Source organism: Pezoporus flaviventris, unplaced genomic scaffold, assembly GCF_033815535.1.
Source record: "Pezoporus flaviventris isolate CSIRO_AGI_PZ_B2104156 unplaced genomic scaffold, CSIRO_AGI_Pfla_v1 ptg000050l, whole genome shotgun sequence".
Taxonomy (NCBI): Eukaryota; Metazoa; Chordata; class Aves; order Psittaciformes; family Psittacidae; genus Pezoporus; species Pezoporus flaviventris.
Window position 1 is genome coordinate 1,358,039 of NW_026892598.1, and position 24,117 is coordinate 1,382,155.

General features: G+C 42.3%; 1 protein-coding gene and 1 long non-coding RNA gene across 2 annotated transcripts in view; both read right to left on the reverse strand.

Annotated features, from left to right (window-relative positions):
• Window positions 1-2,524, reverse strand: part of PRDM6 (PR/SET domain 6) — a 71,842-nt gene extending 69,318 nt beyond the window's left edge. The window contains exon 1 of the mRNA XM_061468681.1: window positions 1,938-2,524. Coding sequence (XP_061324665.1) covers window positions 1,938-2,472 — 535 coding nt within the window. The 5' untranslated portion in view covers window positions 2,473-2,524. The remainder of the gene's footprint in view (window positions 1-1,937) is intronic.
• Window positions 2,525-13,346: 10,822 nt separating this feature from the next.
• Window positions 13,347-16,062, reverse strand: LOC133277088 (uncharacterized). Its single transcript, XR_009746082.1, has 2 exons — window positions 15,956-16,062; window positions 13,347-13,653 (listed from the first exon to the last, which is right to left on the reverse strand). It is a non-coding gene; the product is annotated as an uncharacterized LOC133277088 (long non-coding RNA).
• Between the last annotated feature and the right edge of the window lie 8,055 nt (window positions 16,063-24,117).

The window sequence follows — 24,117 nt, forward strand, 5'->3', positions numbered from 1 at the left end:
GCGATTCCCACGCTCCTTCCTCACGTACAGCCGGCTGCCCAGAAGCACCTGGTCCCAGAAGCTTGAGACACTTGCATCAGAAGTTTTGCTCAGAGACAGCTGATAAGCGCTGGAGCGAAAGCCCCTGTAAACGATTTCAATGGAAAGACCGTTTAGATCTCTCTGCAGAAGAAACAAGGGGGCCCGTACGCCAGCAGCGTGCCTGTCCTTCAGACGGCGAACGCTGTGCCGGTCCACTCTGACGCCGTTCACAAAGGTCCCTTCTGCTTTCTCGCAACCAGTTTTAATACCACACTGGGCAAGAAACTACGCCGGAATCTCCTGCGACTCTGCGGCTTGCTATTATTCCCCTCACTTCTTGAAAACACAACGCCCCCATCACTTTTGTATATTTCTTTCTTTTTTAAAACCTTTATCTCGCAGGTTTACAGCCCTTCTCCGAGAAGTAAAACATGCATGTCTGAACGGTTCGGTTTGCGATTAATTTCAGATTCCATTAAGTGCATGTAATTTATGAGATCAAGTTTTCTGCACCCAAGAGTAGAAAATACACTAACACGCTTCACTAGAGGGTGAAACTAGATACGAGGAAGTGGCTAAAAACAAAGTCCGTGTCCAATATAGAAATATTTATGTTAAGAAGTCAGAAAAATCGCCACCAAACTCAGAGTCAACTTTCTTTTCGCTCTTTAAGACATACGCAGATTAAGACTATCCTAGCATCCATGCAGTTTGATTAGTAGGCAAAGGAGTTTCATGGAAACTTTCAAAACAAACTGTGCATCTAAAATAAAATTAAACGAATCAGCGTTTTGCTCGGGCATGTGCTCAAGGGTCGCTGGTTTGGAGTATCGTTTGTCTGCTCAACAGCCGTCCTCAGACATTTCAGAAGAGAGGAGGATAACAAAAAAATAGAGTTTTAAGAAACCTTGGGATAAAAGGGGGTGTTTGAAGCAGTGGTTAAAAGCGCATAACCTGAAGCCATGTTTCAGTGTTTTAGCGGGGACAGATCCGTGTGCTCTGAACGTCAGCAGTAAATCTGAAGAATTAATACAGTTTATCTAGCTATTTTCACCCCGTGAAGTTCCTCGGTTGCGTAATATCAACAGATACAGGAACAAAAAGTGAGAACCAACTTCTAAAACTGCTGACCTCTAGTCGATACAGATGTTTAATAATAGGGGTGTCTTCCCCCCCCCAAAAAAAAAACCAACACAACCCCCCCCAACTCTGTAATTCGCAACAGCAGTATTAAACGCTTTCTAACCGCCAAGTCCTAAATGAATTCCTGCACTCAGGCAGACGACTTTTTTTTCTCTTTTTTCCCTAGAAAACCAGCTTTTCTTATTAAATGACCACGTCATGCTTTTCCGTAGGTGTGAAAACTAAAACTAGCGAGGTGTCAACAAGGTGTGAAAGGGAAACTCCCCGATTAGAGGGAGGAAAACTTTGCCCTAGTCTATCTGATGAAAACTGCAACTTTTCCCCTGCCCAGCTTGGAGCAGTAATTGATTTCTGGGTGTTCGGCGAAGGCCAGGCTTTCCAGGCAGGAGCAGAGTGCAACAAGCAAGGGAAAAAAGGACAAACTTCTTCACAAGTCGCTCTGAACCATTTCTGAATTCACTTTCCTAAGCAGTCCTCTGAGAGAAACCTTCCCCAGAGCCACCTTCCCCTTGAAGTGTACCTTCCAGGGAAGGACCAGGATCTCAGGCAGTAACAGCCATTACCGAGGGGCTACCGCCCGCCTCCCAAAACCGCTGGGAACCACGCAAAAGCAGCTCAAGGGAGGGGAGGGCACGGCGGAAGTCACTTCTCACGCTGAGAGCGGTTGCGGTACCGCCTGCGGACCTCCAGCCTGAAGCGTTCCTGGGCTGCCCCGGCGCAGGGAGAGGCGGAGGGCGGGGGTCGGGGACTGCGGGAAAGGGCATGATACGTACGGTTGTTGGGATCACTGGTGTGCTGATTCAAGGGGATGATCTCCATGCGCTGCTGCCCGTACAGGTAGTAGTCCAGCTCCTCGGCCGTGCACCGGAACCGGACGGCAGCGCGCTCGCCGCATTTGCTGCCGGCACTGCCGGCCCCGCCGGCCCCGCACACGTCCTTGCCCTGTAGGGGAGCCGGCGCTCCCCCGGCCGGGGGCTCGGAGTTCTGCAGGGGCCCGAAGACTGGGAGCTGGGTTACAGGCAGCGAGGTCAGGCCGGCCAGGGAAGCGGCCTCCGCGGCGACGCAGGAGGAGATGGAGGAGGAAGACAGAGTGGACGAGGAAGAAGAGGAGGAGGCGGAGGAGAGGGAGGCCGGGCGCTGGCGGAGGCTGTCAGCCGAGGGCTCGGTTCTCTCGGGCGGCTGGAGCTGAACGAGGGCCCCGCTGCTTTTGAGCTGGCTGCTCTGCGGGAAAAGCTGCTGCCAGTGCTGCAGGTAGGCGGGATCCACCTTCAGGAACGCGGATCCGCCGGGGTCTCCGGGCTTCAGCATCGCGCTGTCTGCGGAGCAGAGAGGAAGGGGACAGCGGACGTGAGACCACCGCCCCGCCTCGGCCGGGCCGAGCCCGCGCCGATCTCCGTGCTCGGGCACACCGGCAGCCCGGGGTCGGCGGCGGGACCATCCCCGCTTCCCGGCCCGTGACGAGCTCGGTAGGAGAAAGTCTCGGCTTGAAAAGCCCCCGGGGTGGACAGGCGGGAGATGCAGCAGGGCATTCCCCCGCCGCCGCCCGGGACATGGCAGGACGGCTGCACTCTGCCTTTCCCTTTCATTCCCTTCTCTCCGCCCGTGGGATCAAACCACTCTGAAAGTTGACAACAGGGAGGAGGAAACTTCATCCCCACGCACACAAGTGAGTCTTTTCCCTCTGCGTTCCACAACAGCGCTTGCAGAAGGAACACGCGGCCCGGCAGCCCCGTGCCGCTGCCGGGATATACCCACCGTGGCCCAGCTGTGCCGAGCGGGGCGGAGGCCCTGCCTGGTTGCCCCGGCCCGAAGCTGCCTTACCTGAGCGGGGTGCGGAGGAGCGGTGCTGGGCGGCGGGCGTGCAGCGCTGCAGGCAGTAGCAGGAGCCTTCCAGTGGGAGGAGGGGCTGAAAGGAGAGGCTCTCCCGGTCTTTGTCCGCGGAGAAGCGGGGTGACTCTCCCCCGGGTGCCGGGACCGGCTAGCTAAGCGCCGCCGGACTCCCTCTGTGGTGGCTGCGCATCGCAGTCGTGCCGGGCTCCTGCCTCGGCTCTGGCAGACTCCAGGAGAGACACGTGGGTTTTACGACAGCGCAAAACACAAGTGTGTGTGGTGTGTACGAGAGGGAGGGGATGGACCGGGAAGTTACCAGCGAGCCTGAATGCAGTGCCCTATTTTTGGCAACTTCACCCACTTTGTTCCTTGCTCAACTTTTAAAGGTATCCCTTTCCTTCCCTCCTCCTTCCTTCCCTCCCCCTCTCCCTCCCCTTCTCTTTCTCACTCCCTCTGTCCGCCGTCCGTCCGTCCCTCCCTGTCTCTCTCTTTCCTTCCCTCCCCAGCTCCCAGAACACAGTGCTCCGGGAAGAACCAGGTTTTTAACCCGGCAGAAGGTCCCTAGCTCCGGGTCGGAGCTCCCTACCCAAGCCAGAAGCGGCTCGCACCCTGCCATGCTCCCGGTAGCCGAGCCCTCGCCTCACTGGCCGCTTGACTCTCTGGGGCTAAGGTGGATTTCAGAGACCTCCCCGGCACGTTTCGCTGCCCTGGTGCTGTCCCACCTACTTCATTTATCTCTTAACTCCTGGGATGAGCTTGGTTCCCGAGACCTTCCCCAGGAGGTCCCAACACAGATGAGGGCACTCACCTCCTTAGAACTTCTCCTTCCTCAGACCTTATCCCCTCGAGCGCCAGCACGGCTCCCTCCTTCTCTCCGTCCTCGGTTACAGCACAGAGCGAGAAGTGCAACCTGTGGCGAGAAACTTCTCATCTCTAACGACTCTTTCTTTCCACTTTGCTTTAAAACAGGCGTTTTCTTCCCCTCTGCTCAGTTGCTGAGCTCCCGTATCAGTGAGTATTTTTTCCAGTTTCTTTCCTACACTGTAAGAAAAACTAGACGAGAACTATAATCTCCTAGGTGTATATCGCATGTATATGGTATCCTGTGCATTTAAGACGAAATATTTACACTACGCACTTATGTCACCTAAACCTCTCTCTAGTGTCAGAAATGCCCACACTATCAGGTGTCACGCTGCCACCAAGAGCACCCTTGCTTCCGAACATAACGTGTGCCCCTGATAGTTGTTTTCTGCCTTTCTGCCATTCCCTCCAACATGTTTCTAGTTTCTTTCTTTCCTACCCTTCATTCTTGTGGAGCCTGGGAAAGCTGCTGCTGTTTAGACTTTGTCTGTGTCTAAGGCAGGACATTTTAACACAAATTTGAGCAGGGCTGGGTAAAAAAAATATTTTGACTGGCATTATTTTGACAAGGTCATCCGTCATCTTCTCTATAGATTGGTAACACCTAAGTTAAAGGCAAACACGAATGGGGAACCACGGTTTTTTATGGATTGTAAAGTTTCCTATAAAAACCTTCTGTATGTCTTGGGTCAATTCACTTGTGCGAAATACAATGAGTTTCCAGCTCTCTCGCCGCACTGCCCTGCTCTGTGAAGTTCCGCTTCCAGCGGTCCGTGTGCCAAACGCGTTCGCACACCCGCGCTGCTGCGGACGCTGCGCTGTGAACGGACGCGCTCCGTCCTCCCCGTCCTCACAGCGTTAGTAGAGCGTCTCGTCCTTGGCTATCTCCTTCCTGGTCACAACTTTATTCCGCCCATTCCGTCTCTTCTAATTTGATTTATTTTTTTTTAATGTGCATCTCTGCGTTATTGCCGTTTTCCTCACCGGACATCTTTTAAGAATACCGAATTGCGTTTAGTGGCAGCAATCTCTATAAATTCGTTCCAAGCTAGAAAAACGTGATGAAGTGGGGGAAAGCTCCTAGCTAATGGGCTTAAGTACATTGTCAATATCTGCACTTGCCTCGAGTTGTTAGCAGAAATATTCCATGTGGGTTCATATTAAGAGGACTTCAATCTCTTACAGTGTCGGTTTGTTGGTTTTTTTTTACAGCTGGAAAAGTTGCGCTTCGAGCGCTCGAGGTGGCAGAATAACATTTACAGACCGTCCGGCACTCTGGCACCCAGTAACAGGAGGAAAAAGGGAGAGACAAGCACAAAGCTAGCCTCTTCCTCTCTCCGGTCCTCAGGGCCGGCGGCTGCCGCAGCACCGGCCGCTGCTCCCGGTCATTCGGGCTGGTAATGGCGGCCCCGTGAGCCTCGTCGTTCGGGTTTGTCCCCTTAACCAAAGGCACCCTCGGGCCGCGCCGGGGAGAGTGGCCGCGGGGCAGCGGCGGAGAGGCACGGAAGGAAGCGAGGAGGAGCGGAGCACAGGCATCGGCTCCGGTCCCGGCCTTTCCAGAGCACCGCTGCCCGCAACCCCTTCACCCCTCGGGAAGAGCAGAGCTAGCAGGGGGTGAAGGGGGCTCCCTGCCCCTCAACCTGCTCCTCCCCGGGGTGGCTTCAGCCAGCCCTGACCTCTGGTCACGCTTCCCCAGCCAGGGCGGACTGTGCGCGCCCTTTTGTCTCCCCGCAGTTTGTCTGCTGCCCATTTGTTACTATTTATTTCTTAATTTAAATTTTATTTTCCTCTTGGATGTGACTTCTGCATGCAAAGATGCAGGGAAGAAAAAAAAAAAAGAAAAAATCCCACCAAAAAAAAAAAACAAACCCCAAACCGAAACAGCCCCCCCCCCCCAACATCAAAAAAAAGAGACTTCAAGCAGTTTTTTGCCGCCTCCTCTGCCTCCTCCTTTTCTCAGGCTTTTTAATTATTTAGAGGATGAGCACTGAAACAAATCACATTGACCGTTTGGAAAGCGATCAAGCCTTTATAAAAATCCATTGCCTGTGAATCGATTGGTGAATATATGCTAGGAATTTGTTCAAAAGAAATAAATAAGGAGGGTAAGTGTATTAAATGTAAAGGGGGAGCACGGTGGTGTTTTTCTTCATTGATTAATTACCTCTAAAATGAAACAAGCGGGAGGAGGAGCCAAGATCGATAAATTAACTACCCAAATTCATCATTTTCCCTGAGATATTTTTTTTCCTTTGTTTCTTTCGTTGGTTTATTGGGTATTTTGTTTTATTTTGTTTTGTTGTTTTTTTTTTTTTTTTTGTAAATAACCCTCAGGAAGGATGCCCGTCTCTTTGGAAACTCGAAGGTTTTATTCTACGCTGAGGGTAGAAAAGAGAACTAAACACCTTCTAGGAAGAGATTGTACAAGGGACACCCTATCTGATTTCGTTTGACACACAATTAAAAAGTTTGCCTTTCATATTAATTAATTCTCCTGATCTGGGGGAAGACAAATGGTCGTTTACCTCTGACAGGAGTCCGATAAAGGATTCAGCAGCTTTCCTTCTTGCCCTAGGCGTCTCCTCGTTCCAGTTTTAAGGTCATGAGCGGCTGAGTTAATAATTCATTAATACAGACATTTATTCAGATGGGATTCACAGGGATTCGCGCTCTCCTGTATCTCACCGCTTGGATTTAGTATTCCTCGAAGGACGAGGAGAGGGAGGAGATGGGATGGAGGAAGGCACTCCACCGTGCACGGACCTCTTTTCACACACGTGGTTTAAACGTGGTACCGGCAGCGAGAACCGGCGTCCTGCTCGGCAGAGCCCCGCACGGCCCACCCCCGGCCACTCCGGGGCAGCCTGGCGGCACTCGCCGCCACCCGAGAGGTTCCTGAACTGAAGCCAGGAGCTTCTCTCCCCCTTCGCCTTCCCCCAAAAGCGGCCGAGGCGCGGCAGGGGCGAATAAAAACTCCCGTTCCCGGGACCGCCCCTCACTGACAGCGCGCCCTCTGTGTGACACCCCGGCAGCGAGGGGCGCGCTGCCGGTGCCGGTGCCGTGCAGCGGCCGGGACGAGACCCCAAGGCAAAGCGGGGCGGGCTCCGGAGGGGGGACCGGGGCTGTCCCACTCACCACACCGTGCGGGGCACTCCTCCGCTCTGCTGCCAGCTCAGTGCCGTGCTGGAGGGAGGCAGACCAAAGGAAGCGCAGGTCCTGGTAGAGCCCGGTCTAGGGTGTCGGGGGAAGAATTAGAGGGTCCCTAAAGTAGAAACTGGGATCCTTCCCTGGGAGCAGGTGGTGAGACACAGGGCGAGGAGGTCTGCTGCAGGGCTCTGCTCTGAGGTGAGCATACAGCACCTGGCCACGTGGAGCTTGGCTGAGATTATTAAATGATCTGGCAGTGGTCACCAAGCAGATGCCAGCCAGATGCATAACGACTTTCTGCCACTATTGACCTGATACGGATGTGAACTAGTGACCCTTGAGGTGAAATACTCTATAGTCTATTAACAATTCCCCAAGCCACCAAATCCCCCTCACAGACAAATTCAAGGATTTATGTCCATCAACAAAACAAACTCTGTTCCAAGCTTGGCACACTGCAGATGGGACGAGAAAAGGAATTACTCGGTTGTAAAGACCAAGTGAAAATAAATCAAGTCAGGCTATACATGAAGTTGAACTTAAAACATCACAAATTTGACTTCATTTAATTCCTGCTTTCACACATAGCCTATCTGAAAGTGTTCTCAATTATGTGAGAATTAAGTTAACTATTCAAATATCTGTTCTGAGTTTGGGTTTTGTTTGTCTGCTTTTTTAAAACAAATACACAGTTTAATCTGTAACAGTGTATTAAGATGGTTTTCCAGATAGGAGTATACAATTTAAAATTCATTCTCTGGGTGAGAACAAGATTAATAAGCAGATTACTTTAAGCACACCTGACATCTTAAAACAGAGATTTTGTGATTTTGATTTATTCCCTCATGGCTGAGTGCATGCTCTTACATGTATTTAATCTGCGGTAGTTTCAGAAACAGTGTAAGGGAGCACTCTGAATGGCAGACCTGTACAATCCCTGATGTCAAGCTGTGACTTAACTTTCTGAATGCTTAAGCAACAATGGGTGGCTACTTCAAACAGTAAGACGTAGTCTCAAGAATTTTCCTGTACTTAATCTAAAAATAGCTCTTATAAATACAGAATCTATTAAATATGATTGTTTGCATGTGACATGAAAATGATAAGGCCTGGACAAAAGAATAGTAGCATTTCAATGTTTAGTATTGTCATGAGAATGCTGTGGTTTCACCATAATGTTTGCAGAAATAAATTGAAATTATGGGGTTCTGTTTCAATTCTGGTTTAGCATCATAATCATGATTCAATGTTTAAGAAACAAAAACCAGGAAAACCTCACACTTTATGTTTCACACTGAACTGCTTTTTCACAACATATACTTTTCTAATGGATTTTTTCTATGTTTGCACTCTGGTAGGTTTGCCTTCACCCCACTGTTTCTTTTTTTTTTTTTTTTTTAATCCATTCATAAATCACTGGGGAATCTATTAATGAGGAAAGGAAAAGACTAACAACCCCAGGGAACAAAAAAATCAAACCAGGGATTGTGTCTTCCTTTGCCTTGCATACCACATGGTAAAAGGCTGCAAGAACATGTCTGAAATACCTGTCCTGCAAACAGTCTTTGGGTGTCTTTTTGTTTTTGTTTCTGGTTTTGGGTTTTCTTGTGGTTTTTTTTTTTTTGTTTTTTTTTTTTTTGCTGGACTATGTCTGGTAAATGATATCTTGCTTAAAATAAGCCTATACATGGGCTCTGGCTGGTGGGACATTTTTCAGTAACTCAAATTCTGGAATACAAGTGTTCATTCTGATATCATGATTCAGGAATGACTGTTTCAATAAACTTTCATGCGTAGAGAAGGATGTGGGGAGAGGGTAACAGCTCTATTGGAAGATGTGTGCTGTGTACTGTGCATACTGTGAAAAGCATCTGGTCACAGCTTTTAACACGAAACAGAAAATGTTGGGCTGCTACAGCAGTATTAATGAATAGTATCTTATCATGAATGGTGTTTACTAGGTAAAGGAATAAAATCAAACGGCATGTGAAGATGGACTTTCAAGGAGGAATATCTGAACCAGCAACTGAAAGAACTCAGTAGAGCTCTTGCTGCTCCACAAGAGTTGCTTTAGTCCAATTTCTAGAGCTTTACCAGACAAATATTTGTTTCACTTCTTCAGATGGTCAAGTAGTTCCTATGCTGTTATCTAGAACTATGGGCTCATGGCAACTGAAGCCCACAACTGAATACAGAAATGCAACTGCTCAAAGAATAGATCACATAGATGAAAGAACTGACTTTTTGATAGAGAGAAATCACACTGCAGTTGGTAATTTTCTGCAGCAATGTTTACTTTCTGACATTTTACAGCATGAATTATTCATGGCAAGGGAGCAAAAACCAAAACAGCTGACGTATGGAAATACATGGAATGACCATACACCTTAGGCTAGAAACCTGCCTAAGCACCCCATTGTGAAATCCAGCACTCTTTCCTTCCGATTAACAAGAAGCAGTTTTTCTAGTTTCCTGTTTGCCTTCTGACAACCAGACTGGCCTTATTATTTCACCTTGTGCATTCGTGCTAAATCTACCCTTGGAGCTAACTCCCTTGTTTGGAGAAAACAAGTAGGCTCTCTGTATTCTGTCACAGCTACTTAGCCTCCATCCAGCTGAACAGACATTAGAAAAAGACAACCCTAAAGCACAAAGCTCTTAGAGAGTCATGATTCTGTGAGCTATTCCACATTTTGGTTGGAACAGGTTAGGTGTTCTACTACACTGGCAATGTTGATTCTTGGATTTAGAAAAAAGAAAATGTACAGTGAAAACAAACACGTTGATCACTGAGTTCAGTACACTACCACTGCAGGAAACTGTGGAACAGCTGTTAAGTCCTAAACAGTTAAAACTTAAAGTGCTTCTTTCTACTGTCTGCTGTAAGAGCCCTACCATCTCCTGCTTCCTCTCCCAAAAAAATCCTTTAGCAAACTTGAGACTTTTAGTAGAAAAGACCAAAAAAAAAAAAAAATTTCCAGAATACAACATACCATAGGTATTGAAATGGAAAGACAAAGGATACTATGGGTCTCTGCACTGGAAAAGGAACTGGTCAAGGGAAAATGTCCAGGGGACCTTAGAAAGTGAATACTCCACACAGAGCAATCAAAATGTCTTCAACAGTCACTGATAATAACCACAGGAAAATCTTCCACTAGACAAAAAAATAATGGTCAGTTTTATGTCATAAACATAAGAAATCTTGACAAGGTAAACCTGAGAACCCTCCATGATATTAAGCACATCAATGTGTTTGTAGAAATTCCTGATGCTCGAAAGAAAAACACAGATAATTTATCAGAACATGATTTTGCATCAAGAAAAAGTAGGAAAAACAAGGCAAATCATGCCATTATGATACATACAGGTAGAATGGAAGGACAAAGGAAGTGGGAGCCAGCCTATAGCAGCTGGGATCAGGTAATGCCTACACTCGCAGTGGAATAACTATTAAGGGAAATGGAGGGTTAATAAACAACAAGCTGTAAAACTCCATCTAACTTCTTGACAACAAACAATGCAGGAAAGCAGCAGAGACTTAGGCACTGGCTATCTGGATCTCTGCTTTGTGAACTGTCTACAGAACAGCTAGTGGCTACAAGGGGTAGAAGAATCTTGACTAGAATGTGAGGACTCGGCTGGCACTCTCTTTGGCTCCGTGTGGATCACTGGGTGAAGTGTCTTGAATAAAAGTTTAATCTTCTGTCTGACAATCACTGCAGACAAATCTCACACATCAGAGACACCGGATAAACCATCTTCACTTGCAAGTGTCGAATCTATACACGCAGTTCATCCTTTGCAGCCACTGCTATGATCACAACACTTCAGCTCCTTCCTTAAGCCAAGATCAAACCTTGTAATGCTGTTCCTCCCACACTCCACTTCTGGTACGCAAACAGTTCCTCCAGCAACAATTATGGGGTATCTCCTTCCACCTAATCCCTAAAGGATTGCCATTGCTGGTTTTGTTCCAGTAAGAGAAGCCCACTACAGAGATCTTAAGACACATTGTTCAGATTGTCACAAGAACACAGCCTGAAAGTCTTGGAGCTTGCAAACTACAGAGTTTGCAAACTACGCAATTTGATTTTCTGATGTTCTTTTATGTTCGTCATTTCATTTACAATATCAGAAAGTGCACTTTTCAACAGTTTATACAGAAGTCTATAGGACAACATGTAAGTAGTAAGGTACAGGTGTTTCATATTTTGGTAACCTAACCACAGTCTTATTTTTTCACTGTGGAATTTGTTCTTGGAGCATAGGAAGCTATCATCCTAAAAAAAACCTATCACATCTCTTCTGGAGCTTAAAATCTTCAGACAGAAGTAGGAAAAGGAGTCACATCCATATTCAGAGCATGTCAGCCAGACTAATGCAAAACAACCTCAGAGGCAGGTTAGTGTAAATCTTGTGCTGAATGGAAGGAAGCTCCCACACTGTTGGTTCTGCTGGCTGAACAAGCTATAATTTTTAAGTGTGAGGAGATAAAAATGAACAGTAGTTGGTAATTTCTTCACACATACCTGTACACTGAGAAATTCTTTGTGTATGCTTTTTGTGGGACACTGAAGTCTATGATATACACAGCCTATGACACTCAAAAGAACATGGGTCCAGAAGCAACTTGCAAAATGACCTCTACCACTCTACCAAAAAGGCATTTGGGAAACCTTTAGGATTTTTTTCTAAAAAAAAAAAAAAAAATTTCTACTAAACTTAAAACTGTAATGTTTGTTTGTTTATCTTAAATTTTATTTGCAATATAATGCATTTTCTTTTATGGTAAAACTCCTCATAAGGACTATTGTTTCCACTACAGCCTTTATGATTTTGAATTTTCCAAAAGTTAGTATTCGCAACCTATTATATTTATACTTCCAGGAAACAAGTTGCTGAGAGAAGCTGTGGATGCCTCATTCCTGGCAGTGTTTGTAAGTCCAGGCTGGACAGGGCTCAGAGCCACCTCGTTTAGTGGAAGTCTGGAACTAGCTGATCTTTAAGGTCCCTTCCAACCCAAACCATTCTGTGATTCTATGATCAAAAGAGTCAAAGTCATATTGCCAATATAATGTATGATTAAGAAAAAGCAGTATATGCAGTTCCAGTTTTTCTGAAAGTCAAATTAATCATTACTCATGTTTCTTCTTTATAGACATAGAAAACCAGATTGCACTTCTTAAATATGGATAGATTACTGTGCGATAGATAGTGTGATAGATATTATTTATCTGAAACGGATTCATGGTATTCTGGAATGTTGTCACTAGTTTTGATATGAAAACACCCATTTCTCTGGTAGAACAGACTTATGATGCATGCCAGGCAGTCAACCTATTGTCCTCTGACATTAAAAATCTACATTTTAGAATAATTTCCTGTCTATTCTTACTAAAAAATGCCACACACTTCAATACAATGGCACTATTTAAGGCAAAATGCCATAAACCCCACTGATTGATAACATAAAAACATTAACTTAGCTATTTAATCACTTAGGGTACAAGTGAGTTTTATTATAGAGATGAAAAAAAGTACTCAGCACACAAATCTAACCTAATGTAAACCACGACCATCTAAATACAACTTGCAATATTTTATAGTTCAGACTGATTCTAGAAAAAAAAATTACTTTCTCTCAGCAGCCAGGGTGCTGTCCTTTCTGCTGCTGAACAGCAGATTCCAGTTGCATCTTAAGGAGGAGAGGTGGGTACATTCCTGATCTCACCCTTCTGCTCTGTTAAACTCTGCTTTCCCTGAGTAACCCTGGCATGTACTTTTCAAAACATATTCTTCCTGCCATTTTGACTCCTGATCTGGTTGCCCACCATGCAGTCTGGCTCTTCATGAAACCTCATGGGAGTTCTTCAGATTTGCGAAAAATCAGAGCAGAGGCAGAAGAGGTGAGTAGCTAGCAAGAGAGTCCAGAAACACTTCTTTCAGAAATTAGCATCAGGAAATGTAAAGATACAAAAGCAGTGTAGAGAAAACAAGGAAAAAAAAAAAGCGTACAGATGATGTTTTCCTGAGCTTTTCTTAGTTCTGATGTTTTTCTTAGTTCTTTCAGGCTGCAAGCTTCAAAATAAAGGCTTTACAAATTTAACATAGAGCTGCAACATTAGACTCCCTTCAGTGCTTGTAGAACAATGTAAGTAGTACAGACCATAAAGAAATGTTATATTAAAGTATTTCTTTTATGAATATATAAATCGTTCCAAAGCAAAAATAATAGGACTGGAAGGCAGCAGATATGTTAAGGAAACACAAAATATGCACTTTGAGAGGCTCCCTTACTGTATAAGGTCTTTTTTGTTTAAATTTTTGATAAACAAAAATAAAGACTAATAAGAATGGGCAAATTTTGATTCGATCAGCACATCCCAAGTCTCACTGATTTCAGCAAGACAACTGTTACAATAAACAGTATCTAGCACTGAGAGTACACAGTTTCCATTTTTAAATCAAGGACGTATTGGCCATCTTGTCATTGCTGGAAAATGCTGAAGAGTTGCATGCTTTGATCACATACTTTGAGCAAAAGCAGTAAGAATCATTTAAATAGAGATTTATGACATGGTTAAAGGCTACAGTAATTCTTTTGAATAGTGATTCAGAGGGAAAATGATTCCTCATTCACATGGCCTAAAAAAAGACAGAATCATTATTACTTCTTTTAACTTTGCCTGACTATATACAAATGGTGGTAACATTCACAGACCGAATTCATAATAACCTGAGAACCTCTTTCAGGTTCAGCAGGAGAATCCAGTTTTTCCACAAAGCCTTCTTAACCTTTGAACAAAAAGAAAAAAGAAAGTCACATTTTCAGAGTGTATCTGGGTTCCATGGAGTGTCGTCAATGTCTATTTTCCATAAATTTTTGTTGTAAAAGAGAGTTTTCTAGAAAGGGAAACGATATGTTGATGTGTGTGTAGCTAATATAATCTTTCCTTAACACAGTTTCAACTTGAGTCACAAAACATTTATCTCTATTCATTTGTGTTAAAATCTGCACATATTGACACAAAATTCTGGAATTTAATCTGATGGCTATGTAATATGCTACCTTTCTATCCTAAGAATATTGCAAATAAATGGTGGGTCAGTCAGAAAGGACAGACTCTGCATAAAACAGGGTATAATAATGGATCTATTAGATCTGGTTCACTAGGATTTTGGAACATATTTTCACTTGACACATGATTAAGGTATATACCTGAGAAAAAGAGTAGTTAGGGAAATGTAGCTACCTAGCATGAATAAGCATGTAGATGTTACCATTTCAAAAAAGCTATGATTGTTAAGTGTACTTAATTTCATCTTATGCAGTGATAAATTTACACTGCATTGAAAGCAGTTCCTAAACCTTTTACACCAAGACTGGTACAATTTAAAATAGAAGTTTGATTGTGGTCAGCAAAGTGACTATATAAAAAGGCCACCTTCCAACAGCCTTCCTCCTGGTCTATACTGAGTATACATTGAGGTTGCTCTTCCTTTTTCTATTTTTCTGTGACTAAAATATATTTTTTACCACTTTAATTCCTGGTAGTTATGTAGAATCAACACAGCTGTGGGGAATGAGCTAGATACTTTTCCATTTATGTAAGATAAGCAGATTTATTAGCTAACCTCTCAATCTTTATTATGCATGGTATGGTGTGATCAGGAAAAAAACAGCTTTACTTTAAAACACAGGTTGGGTTTTCAGGATTGGCTGCATTGAAGCCCCTCAAAAGAACAAATATAGAATATCTGAAAGACAATGAAAAACACAACCCTCATTATGCTATTGTTACAAGCCACTTAAAAGCCATGCTTGGAGCATTTTGCCACATAAATCTGTTGATAAAAATCACTAGTATTTTATACCTTGAGTGCTTGATTACTGGACTTATCTAATGTACATTTTTTATTAAATACAACCATAATATTTTATATATTCTTACAAAGCTCAGAAAAAAGTGACCCAAAAGGAATGGAATTAAGATTTCATTTTTCTAAGCTTTTAAGATTTCTCTTCCTACTTGAGGAAAGTCAGATCAATTACTGAAATATCCCAGATAATTTGAAAACATTCTGGAGAACAGATGTTGACATTAAGAGGACATGATTATATAAAACATTTAAAATAATATAATCTTCAAAGAGGAGTGAATTTTGGCAGTCTTTTTGAGAAACACAGTAACTACCAAATGTATCAAAAAAAAAAAAAAGGCTGAGAATAATATCTTTTAGTTGTCTGCATAATAAAAGTTGGTAAAAAAGGGCATTTGACTTACAAGGCAGGAATACCAGGAGCATTGATAAAGAATGCAAACAAGGAAACTAGGTGCAATTCCTTCCTGGAACCAGCGACTAATGATTTAGCTTTACTTGTCTTTGTTTTACATTTTGGGAAAAAGTTGAGTAAAATATCAGTGCTGATATAGACACTGCGCTGCTAAATGAAGTGATCTAACACCTGAATAATTAAACAGACCTGCCAGACTGTATAGAATTAAATTACATCCTGGATACCCAATTGGTAGTGCTATAAACATAAAATGGCCTGGAAACTAAGATTTTGCAAACAATGTACAAGAGTTTTATTGAGACAGATAAAGACTAAAAGAAACAGGACCTAAACTTGTTTGTATCTTGAACAGTGTGCACAAAACTACGTCATATAAATAAGTTCAGACAAGATGGATGAAAAAAACATGAAACTCCAGTAACGATATGCCTTTCCTCATGATACTATATGTTGATATCTTGGTTTCTGTTCCGTGACTAGCTATGCTCCCCAGTAATGTAACAGGCGAATTTCCCTGTCTGTAACAGTGTCTCTACAGAGACAGTAGTTGTTACGCATCTTTGTAAAAGGATTTCATACCTTCTGATGAGAAATAGTATACGTGCTAGGTATTATATTTATTAATTGAATTACAGTGGATAAACACACACACTGGCCAGGAGAGTTGGTTGTTAAGTATTAGACCCCTTCTGCTTGCCTGCTTTGTGCTATGGTATGTAGAAGGTACTTTTCAGTGTGTGTCCCTGTGTATATCTGCAATGAGAGAGAGGGACAGAAAGAGAAAGGCAGAATGACTGTGTGCATAATAGATCTCAATGAAAACAAGAGCTAAATTAATCTGGGTTGCCAAGAGACCTAATATTCTATTGTGATCAAAATAATGCCAAAGTAAATAGAGAGGTCAAGCAGCAGCAGCAAAAAATTCATCATCTGTCAAGGTATAAAGATCAAAAATAAACTCTTAGGAATATTGTTCACAGTGCATAAGACAGGGTCCAGCCTAAGAGAAAACCAAGACACCTTCTTTGAAAGACATTGCCACATTTGCAATGTGTTACAATCAGTAAAATAAATTAACAAAGAATGATTGAATATTAGATGGCAACATGCTGGATCTTCTAATGGTAACAGATTTTTCTTCTTAAAAACTGGACTGATAATTGTTTTACTTTGTGGCACTATTAAGAAGTTCTCTACCATAAAAGAAAGATTAACAATGTGAGAACCCAGAGGGATTAGAGAATCCAGAAAAACTGTAACTGTTTAGAACAAAGATTTGGCAAAACATAATAGTGCCCTGAGGTGTTGGAGCATAAAATGTAAAGCATTTGTAGCTTGAGAATTGTGACAGGCTCAAGATTTGGATTTACAGAATTGTTAGTGTTGGCAGATTCATTAGAGGTCAGCTGACTCACAATGATCTTAATTTTGTTCTTAAAGTGGGATGTGAACAGTTCACAAAGTTCTGTTGATGGAGGAAGAGCCAGATTAGTCAGCTTCCCTGCAATAAAAAGTTACAAGAGAGTAGGGCAGACTGCCTGACCAGCAATTGGATTGGAATAATAAGCAAATCTGGCTTGTTTCAAAACATCTTGGTACATATTTATATAGTCCAAACTTGTAACTGTACATGCAGTCAAGAAGCACTCAAACAGCATTTAACTTGCAGCCCAGAACAATCACTTTGACTACATCTGCCAAAAAAAGTCCATAGAAGTGGTATGCTCTTTTGGACATTATGAGGGTGGCTTGGCTATTATATATTTAGGAGAAAATCTAGAACTTCCTGAAGTAGTCAGTAGTGTAAGGGGAAGCTGCTTTTGTCTGGCAGACCATTATGTTCAGTAAAAAAGGAATAGAAAGGTAAGGTATCACGTATCTTATGTAAGTTTTACTCTGACTTTATTCAATTCAGATTTTTTTTTTTTTTAAATTCATCCAAGAATAAATGGTAGGAAAAAGTAAAAACAAATAATGGCAATTAGCACCTCCTTCACAGTTTTTATTTACAAAGCCTCTTATCAATATCAGGTGACTATTATAGCAGGTGACTATCCTCCAGATGAAGAAACGAAGTCAGTGAAAAAAACAGGTCTTGATGCTATATGGAGTAAGTATGGATTTAGACTTCATACACAAAAATATATTCTTTGAAGTTAATGGAATAAATGTCAGGTGAACAGCTAAACACATTTGCAGTATCGGGGGGGGGGGGCTTTTGCTATTTGTCCCAGGTCACAAACAGAATCATTATGAAACAGAATTAGGGCACTGGAGTCTCCCATGCCTCTGCCCTATATAGCTAACCACAAATAAGAGATTGCACTGTCACATTTCATTCCCAGCAGCTGAAGAACAGATGACTTTATAAAGCACTGTCCACACCTCTAGCACTTCTAAGGTGACAACCTATGTCAGAACAGCTTTATATTATTTTCCTTCACATGGGCTGCCTCAAAAGTTGCTCAACTGATGTTAGCTGAGTATTAAACTTTAAAGATAAAAGGGATGAGAATTACAAAGTAAAAGTGAAAAATCAGACATACTGTAAGAGTATCTGAAATGATCTCAAGAGTAAGGGGGAGGGGTGTGTGTGGAATAACAGAAAAGTTAACCTGCCCTACAGAAGACATGGAGAGAAGGTTCCTGCACCATACAGGGAGCAGTGTAGTGCCCAGGCAAGAAACACAAGAAGAAAAAAAAGTTAGTGCAATGCTTTAAAATGAGATCATTGATGACAGTGTAGGACTGAGGCAGACTGACAACGCAGGAAAATAGATTTACTTTATTCCATGGCTGCTTTTTTCTACAACGTGTCAGTCCCAAACAGCTGTGTTCTCCACTGGTCTCTCAGGAAGTTCCACAAAGACAGATAATTTGATTTAGACTACAGAAAGCCGTGGAGACATGTTCTGTAGAGGAATTATATGCTGTCAGGATACTGTACAACCTGTAACTTTAACATTAACAGTGATTATGATTCTATGCTTCAGCTAGAGCCCTATTTCTATCGTGGTACTGAAATAACCTGAAAACGTAAACCTGGAAAACAAATTCAAACAGCAATCCATACACCATTATAACACATATCAAAAGTTGTTTCAATACAGTAACAGTGCCTCTCTATCACTGGGGGCATGAGCCTTGGAGGCAAGATTTAAAAGTCCTAGGTATTCTTCAGCTCTCCCTGCTTGTTGTATGAAGTATGTGGTATGCACATGCAATAATAATTCTTAATGAATTAACAACATTCATCTAGAAAGGATGGAGCCCAAAGACCACAGCTTCATCTAAAAGCACAGGAAAAACTGTGCATTGATCTTATGCAATTGCAACAGCACTGCAGCATTCAGACTGTTTATTTTATGAATTTCACTCTGGAAAGTCATTCAGTGGAAAGTGGTCCAGAAGTGAACCTATTTCCTTTGCCTATGATCTTAAATGTGATGAAGAGAGCCTTTGGTAAAGCTGCTATTCTTAAAGTCCTATGCATGGCAGCTAGATCATGGAGTACAATGCTGCTCTTGGAGCTAACTCTGAGAATAGGACATTTAAGATTTGGGGGTTTAACTAATCTTTCCTGAATCGCCTCCACATTCATATAGGTTTTGCCTTGGTTTTCTTACCCTTTTTCCATATTAATTACTAGCAGAGAATTCTTTGCATACTTCTGCATGATGAAGAGGATAAAATGTTGCTGCTTGTTCTATTTTAGGAAAATGAGCTATTTGCTACAACCTTGATGGCTTCAGTGCTCGTTTTCGTAAGTTTAAAGACAGAGAGCATATGGCAGTAATTCTGGTATGTCTTATGGATGAATCGTACAGAAGAGTTGGACACACTGGAAAATCATATTACTATGTATTTTATCATGAGAAAGGGTTGTAAGCAATAAGTAATAGCAGCTCAAAATCTCAGTGAAAACAGGAGGTTAGCAGAATCATGGAACATTTAAGATTGGAAAGACAGCTGGAGGTGATCTGGTCCAACCTCCTGCTCCAGCAGGGACACCCAGAGCCAGTTGCCAAAGACCATGACCAGACTGCTTTTGCGTAGTGATGGAGACTCCACCACCTCTCTGGGCAACCTGTCCCAGTGCTAGGGCACCCTCACAACAAAAAAGGTGTTTTCCAATGTTTGGAGGGAACCACTTTGTGCACATTGCCTCTGATCCTGTCATGGGGTACCACTAAAAAGAGCCTGGCTCAGTTTTATTTGCACCCTCCCTACAGGTATTTACACACATTGGTGAGATCCCCTGGAGCCTTCTCTTCTCCGGCCTTAACAGTCCCAGCTGTTTCAGCTTTATTCATAGGAGAGATGCTTCAGTCCCTTCATCGTCTTCATGGCCCTTCACTGGACTCAAGTCAAGTATGTCCATGGCTGTTGTACTGGGGATTCCTGAACTGCGGTCCAACCATCAACTCCAGCATTAAAACTGCATAAAGTAAAAACTTTTAAAATGAAAATGATACCAAATAGTAGCTGACTTTCCTGATTTGGTATGGTAGTTAATAACAGAAATTAACAGTGTAACTTTCAGTGATGCTACAGGGAATAGTTCTGAGTTAAAAAAGCAAGATTAGGGGGTGTAGGCCTTGAAACAATGAAAAATAATGTGTAGCTCCAGTTACAGAGAAAGAGGATAATCTTCTCATCAGCATTATTCTCAATAACATACAGAAACATGCAGGGGCCTAATGTAAAATGGGGGACTGGTATTATCATTTGTGAGTAATTAATCAGACTTGTTACCTTTTCTGCTCCAATTTGACCTATTGCAGAGGTCTTCTGCTAAAACGTTTTCTGAGTAAACTATGAGTAAACACAAACCGTCTTGATCCAATGCTTCTTCCCTTGAAATTCAATGGGAAATGCTCCTTTGATGGCCTTTGTATATATTTCTATAATAACAGCCTCAGAACTGCAGATATGTTAAAGTTATATGTTGGGCTGACTAAATCAATAATGAAAACTTCATAACTCCTTGCCTCTCATGGTTCTTGGCCTCTAGACGTTACACTGAGAAAAGGAAAAAAGTGTCAGTAAAAGCAGCTGAACTTCAAAACCAGCTCCCTACAGTACTCAACTCTCAAGCTACTCTTCTGTCATGCTGAGAGAAGAGCAGGATAGTTCTTAGTTTTCAGGTGTCTCTTGACTAGCAAATTCTGAAACATCTACTTCAGTCCTGCAGAAAAAAAATCCTTTGGTCCCCAAAGAGTATTCCAGTGTAAGCAAAGTGATTTTTTCTCCCTGTTTCTCTTGATTTTTCTCAAAGTCTAATACTGCTACTCCAATTTCCTATGTGGTTGAACCAAGGCAGGAAAATGGAATTAAATAAAAATTAAAATAACAGAAATACACAATCTCTAACTACAATCACAAAAAAGGTTAGGCATACACGATTCATACCAATAATTCTTGAAAATAAAAATAATTCATGCTTGAGGATTTTTGAACCGCTTTCTTCCTAAAACAAACTACCTCAGCTGTATCCCATCAACTGGAATTTGCGTAAAGATGACATTTGATGTTATCCTTTCTGATCCTTACTTCTTTCAGAGTCAATGGTATTAGCCGTTAGGGCTATGTGTTCTCGCTGGCAAACTTTAATAACCCTTTTGCCTTCAAGTGAAAGAAACAGAAGGCAGGAGTAAAAATATGTGTTTCTGAGTATAATTTGGTCTTGCTCTTACTACTTTCTTCAGTCTATCTTTTTTGTGCTTCTGGGGGAAAAAAAGCAGCCAGAATAAGTATGAACTGCTTGTCTTTTCACTGATTCTTCTCTTTATAATTATACACTTATTTCCAGGATAAGCTAGAGTATGTCTGTTCTTCAAGTCCTATTGAATTTAGCACACTGATCATGAGATGGAGCTAAAACTGATATGTATTCTCTAAGTACACAAGATTTGATGCAGTTGAGTACAGTCTTTCCTGGTGATGGTCTAGAACTAGGCTGCCATGCAGCTCTTAACATCAGACTATTACTCCTGATTTAAGGCCTCTTGAAGTCAATGGCAGCTTTGATGACACCTGAAATCAAACCAAGCATTCACCATGTCTGTTAGCCCACTCACCCTACTCCCATGTGCATTTTCTGGCTACTTATTTCAGGCAATTTCTTTTGGAGTTTCTTACAGCACTTTGTAGGCTGAGGCTGTTCTGAAAACCAAATTATCAAAATATCAAAATATCAAAACCCTGGTTTTAGACGTACCAATGTTTTTATGAGGGAAATGGAACTGCCACTGCAGCTTCTCAGCTTCTATAAGTAGCTGGGTCTGGGTCAGAGATGGATATAACAGTATGTGAAGCATTCTTCCTGCTCCTCAGTCACAGAGTCCTCTTGCATAGATTATACTAATTTCTTCTGCTGCAGGACTGGCAGCTCCCAATAACTAGGGTCTGCTATCCTTAGAAGTTTGTAGGGAAAATGTTCTTAAGAGAACAGCAAATACCTCATGATCTATAGCTATCTACAATCAGATAAGATTGTTTCTCATTTCCTGAATCACATTCTTTGGAAAGACACTGGAGTATCTATATCTAAAAGACCTCTTCTTCCCTCCCCCCAAAAATTTTGGAAAACACTTCCTTGGGAAAGCCCTGAGTTCTGTTGAAAACAATTCTATTATTCTGAAATACGATGCCTTTCAAACACATCTGTTATTCAGAAAACAAACTACAGATAATTTTTAACTGGTTAGTGGACTACAGTTTTGGAATCAAGCAAGTAATTAAACTAATTTCAACTTTTTATCCAGAATCATGGGCATGCACTCAGTCCTACAGCCATTACCTGCTTGATACTTCCAACAGCATATGATATTACTGACAGCAGCTGGCATTACTCATGCCAGAAGCTTGCCTTTTTCTTTTTTTTTTTTTTTTTTAATCCTCAAGGCATCATTTTAACTCGTGTAGCTGCGAATACAGGGGAAGACCCTTTGAAAATATACTTCCTACTACTTTCTATTAAATTTGCTGACATTACTGCTAGGTAGATACAGAAAGGCATTATTAGTAGGTGACAAAGCACAGATCTAGGGAAGGACAATTGCTTTCATTCAACTCAAACAATTCACAACTTTGAAGGTGATCCTGCTGGAAAAGCAGATGCAAAGGTGAATAGGAGCTCAGTGACTGAAGGGCTCTTAACAGCGTTAGCTGGCCAGCTTCAACTGCAGCACCTGAGATTTGTTCAAGATTTCAACAAAATCCACTGGTTGCTGATAACCAGGTCCTTGCACAGCAGGGAGAGTCAAAGTTTCCAGGAAATAAAATGTTAAATAAGGCAATTGTAGATACTGATGCTACCCAATTATCCAATTTCAGATAGGATGCCAAGCCTACAAAGAGTGATGGCAGAGGTCTGTATACTGCTGGAAACTGTATCTCAGATAGGTATCAAAGCATCATCTCTCAGCATGATTTTGACCTTGCTGTGATTTAGAATGAGCTAGTTGCACTTGATTTCTTGTCAGCATACTGATGTTTTAATAGTGGAAGGTACACAGTTGTCATTATACTGCTGGAAGCTGTTCCAGTGAGGACTTGTCACTTACTTTCCCAATGCTAACCTGTGAAAAACACAGATGGGGCCTGCAACTGAGCCACTGATCTCTGCATAGCAATGAGGTAGTGATATAAGTCACTGATGAGCTAAAACTTTTTGTAAATCTTTGAAAGAGACAGTGGGAAGGGAAGGGAAAGGAAGGAAAGGAAAGCTGAAACCTTAACTTCAGGTTTATCCCAGCTTGCCACAGTATGAACTTGCACCTGTCTTCTTAGCTGTCCCTTACAGATGACCTGCTCTTGTCCCAGGTTTCAGAGAGAAGTTCTTTATAATAAACTGATCTGAAAGCCATGGTCATCTTATCTATCTCTAGAAACCAGGACTGGGACCCCTGAAAATTTTGGTCATCCAGATCATGGCTGAAATATGACTTGTGATAATGTCTGTAGCCATACAGACCTATATTAGATCTGAAAGAAGGAGCATGAATCATGCCTCTATCTTTGACTTTGTAAGAGGTACAGTTACAGCTACAGATAAGCTTCATTTAAGCAGATCATGACTGTGAAATGTCTCTTCTACCACTCGTACCTTCTGGCAGAAAAGACTATGTGTGGACACTCAGTCTCACTAGAAAAACTTAGCCAAGTTGAACCTTACAGGCTGCCAAATGTACAAATTCTGCACTACCAAATGTAAAAATCCTACTCAGACAGAAAAAGCAATTAATGGGGAAGCATCACAGACAGAAGACAGAGAGAAGGTCAGCCAACAAGGACACCCCTGCTGGAAGGCTTCACCAACACGGCGCTCATGTGCTATTCATGTGCTCTTCTATATCCTGCTTTGACAGAGGCAAACACCACTTTGTAAGAACTGAGTTTACATTGATACTAAGAGGCAGAAAAAAAGATCCAAGTTCTAACTTAAATTTCAAACACTTATTCTGCTTTTCTAAACCATTTGAATCTAATTTCCTAATGACATTATAATTAATGAACCATGTCATTAAAAGACAACACTTTAGCTGTGGATGACACTGTTTATCCTCTAGGGGAATATTCGCTCCATTAGACATAATATACATAGCCAATGTGTTTATGAAAGGAGTACCAATTTTGTCTTCACATTCAAGAAGATTTACTAGCTCAAATTTACAGACTGGTATCCCAAGTGTGAAAACAGTAGTTTGCATGTCACATGATATATCAGTCTGCTTTTATAGCAATATATGAGCACAACAATTGTGAATAAACTCCGGATTTAAACACTACTGAGGTCTTCTACAAAG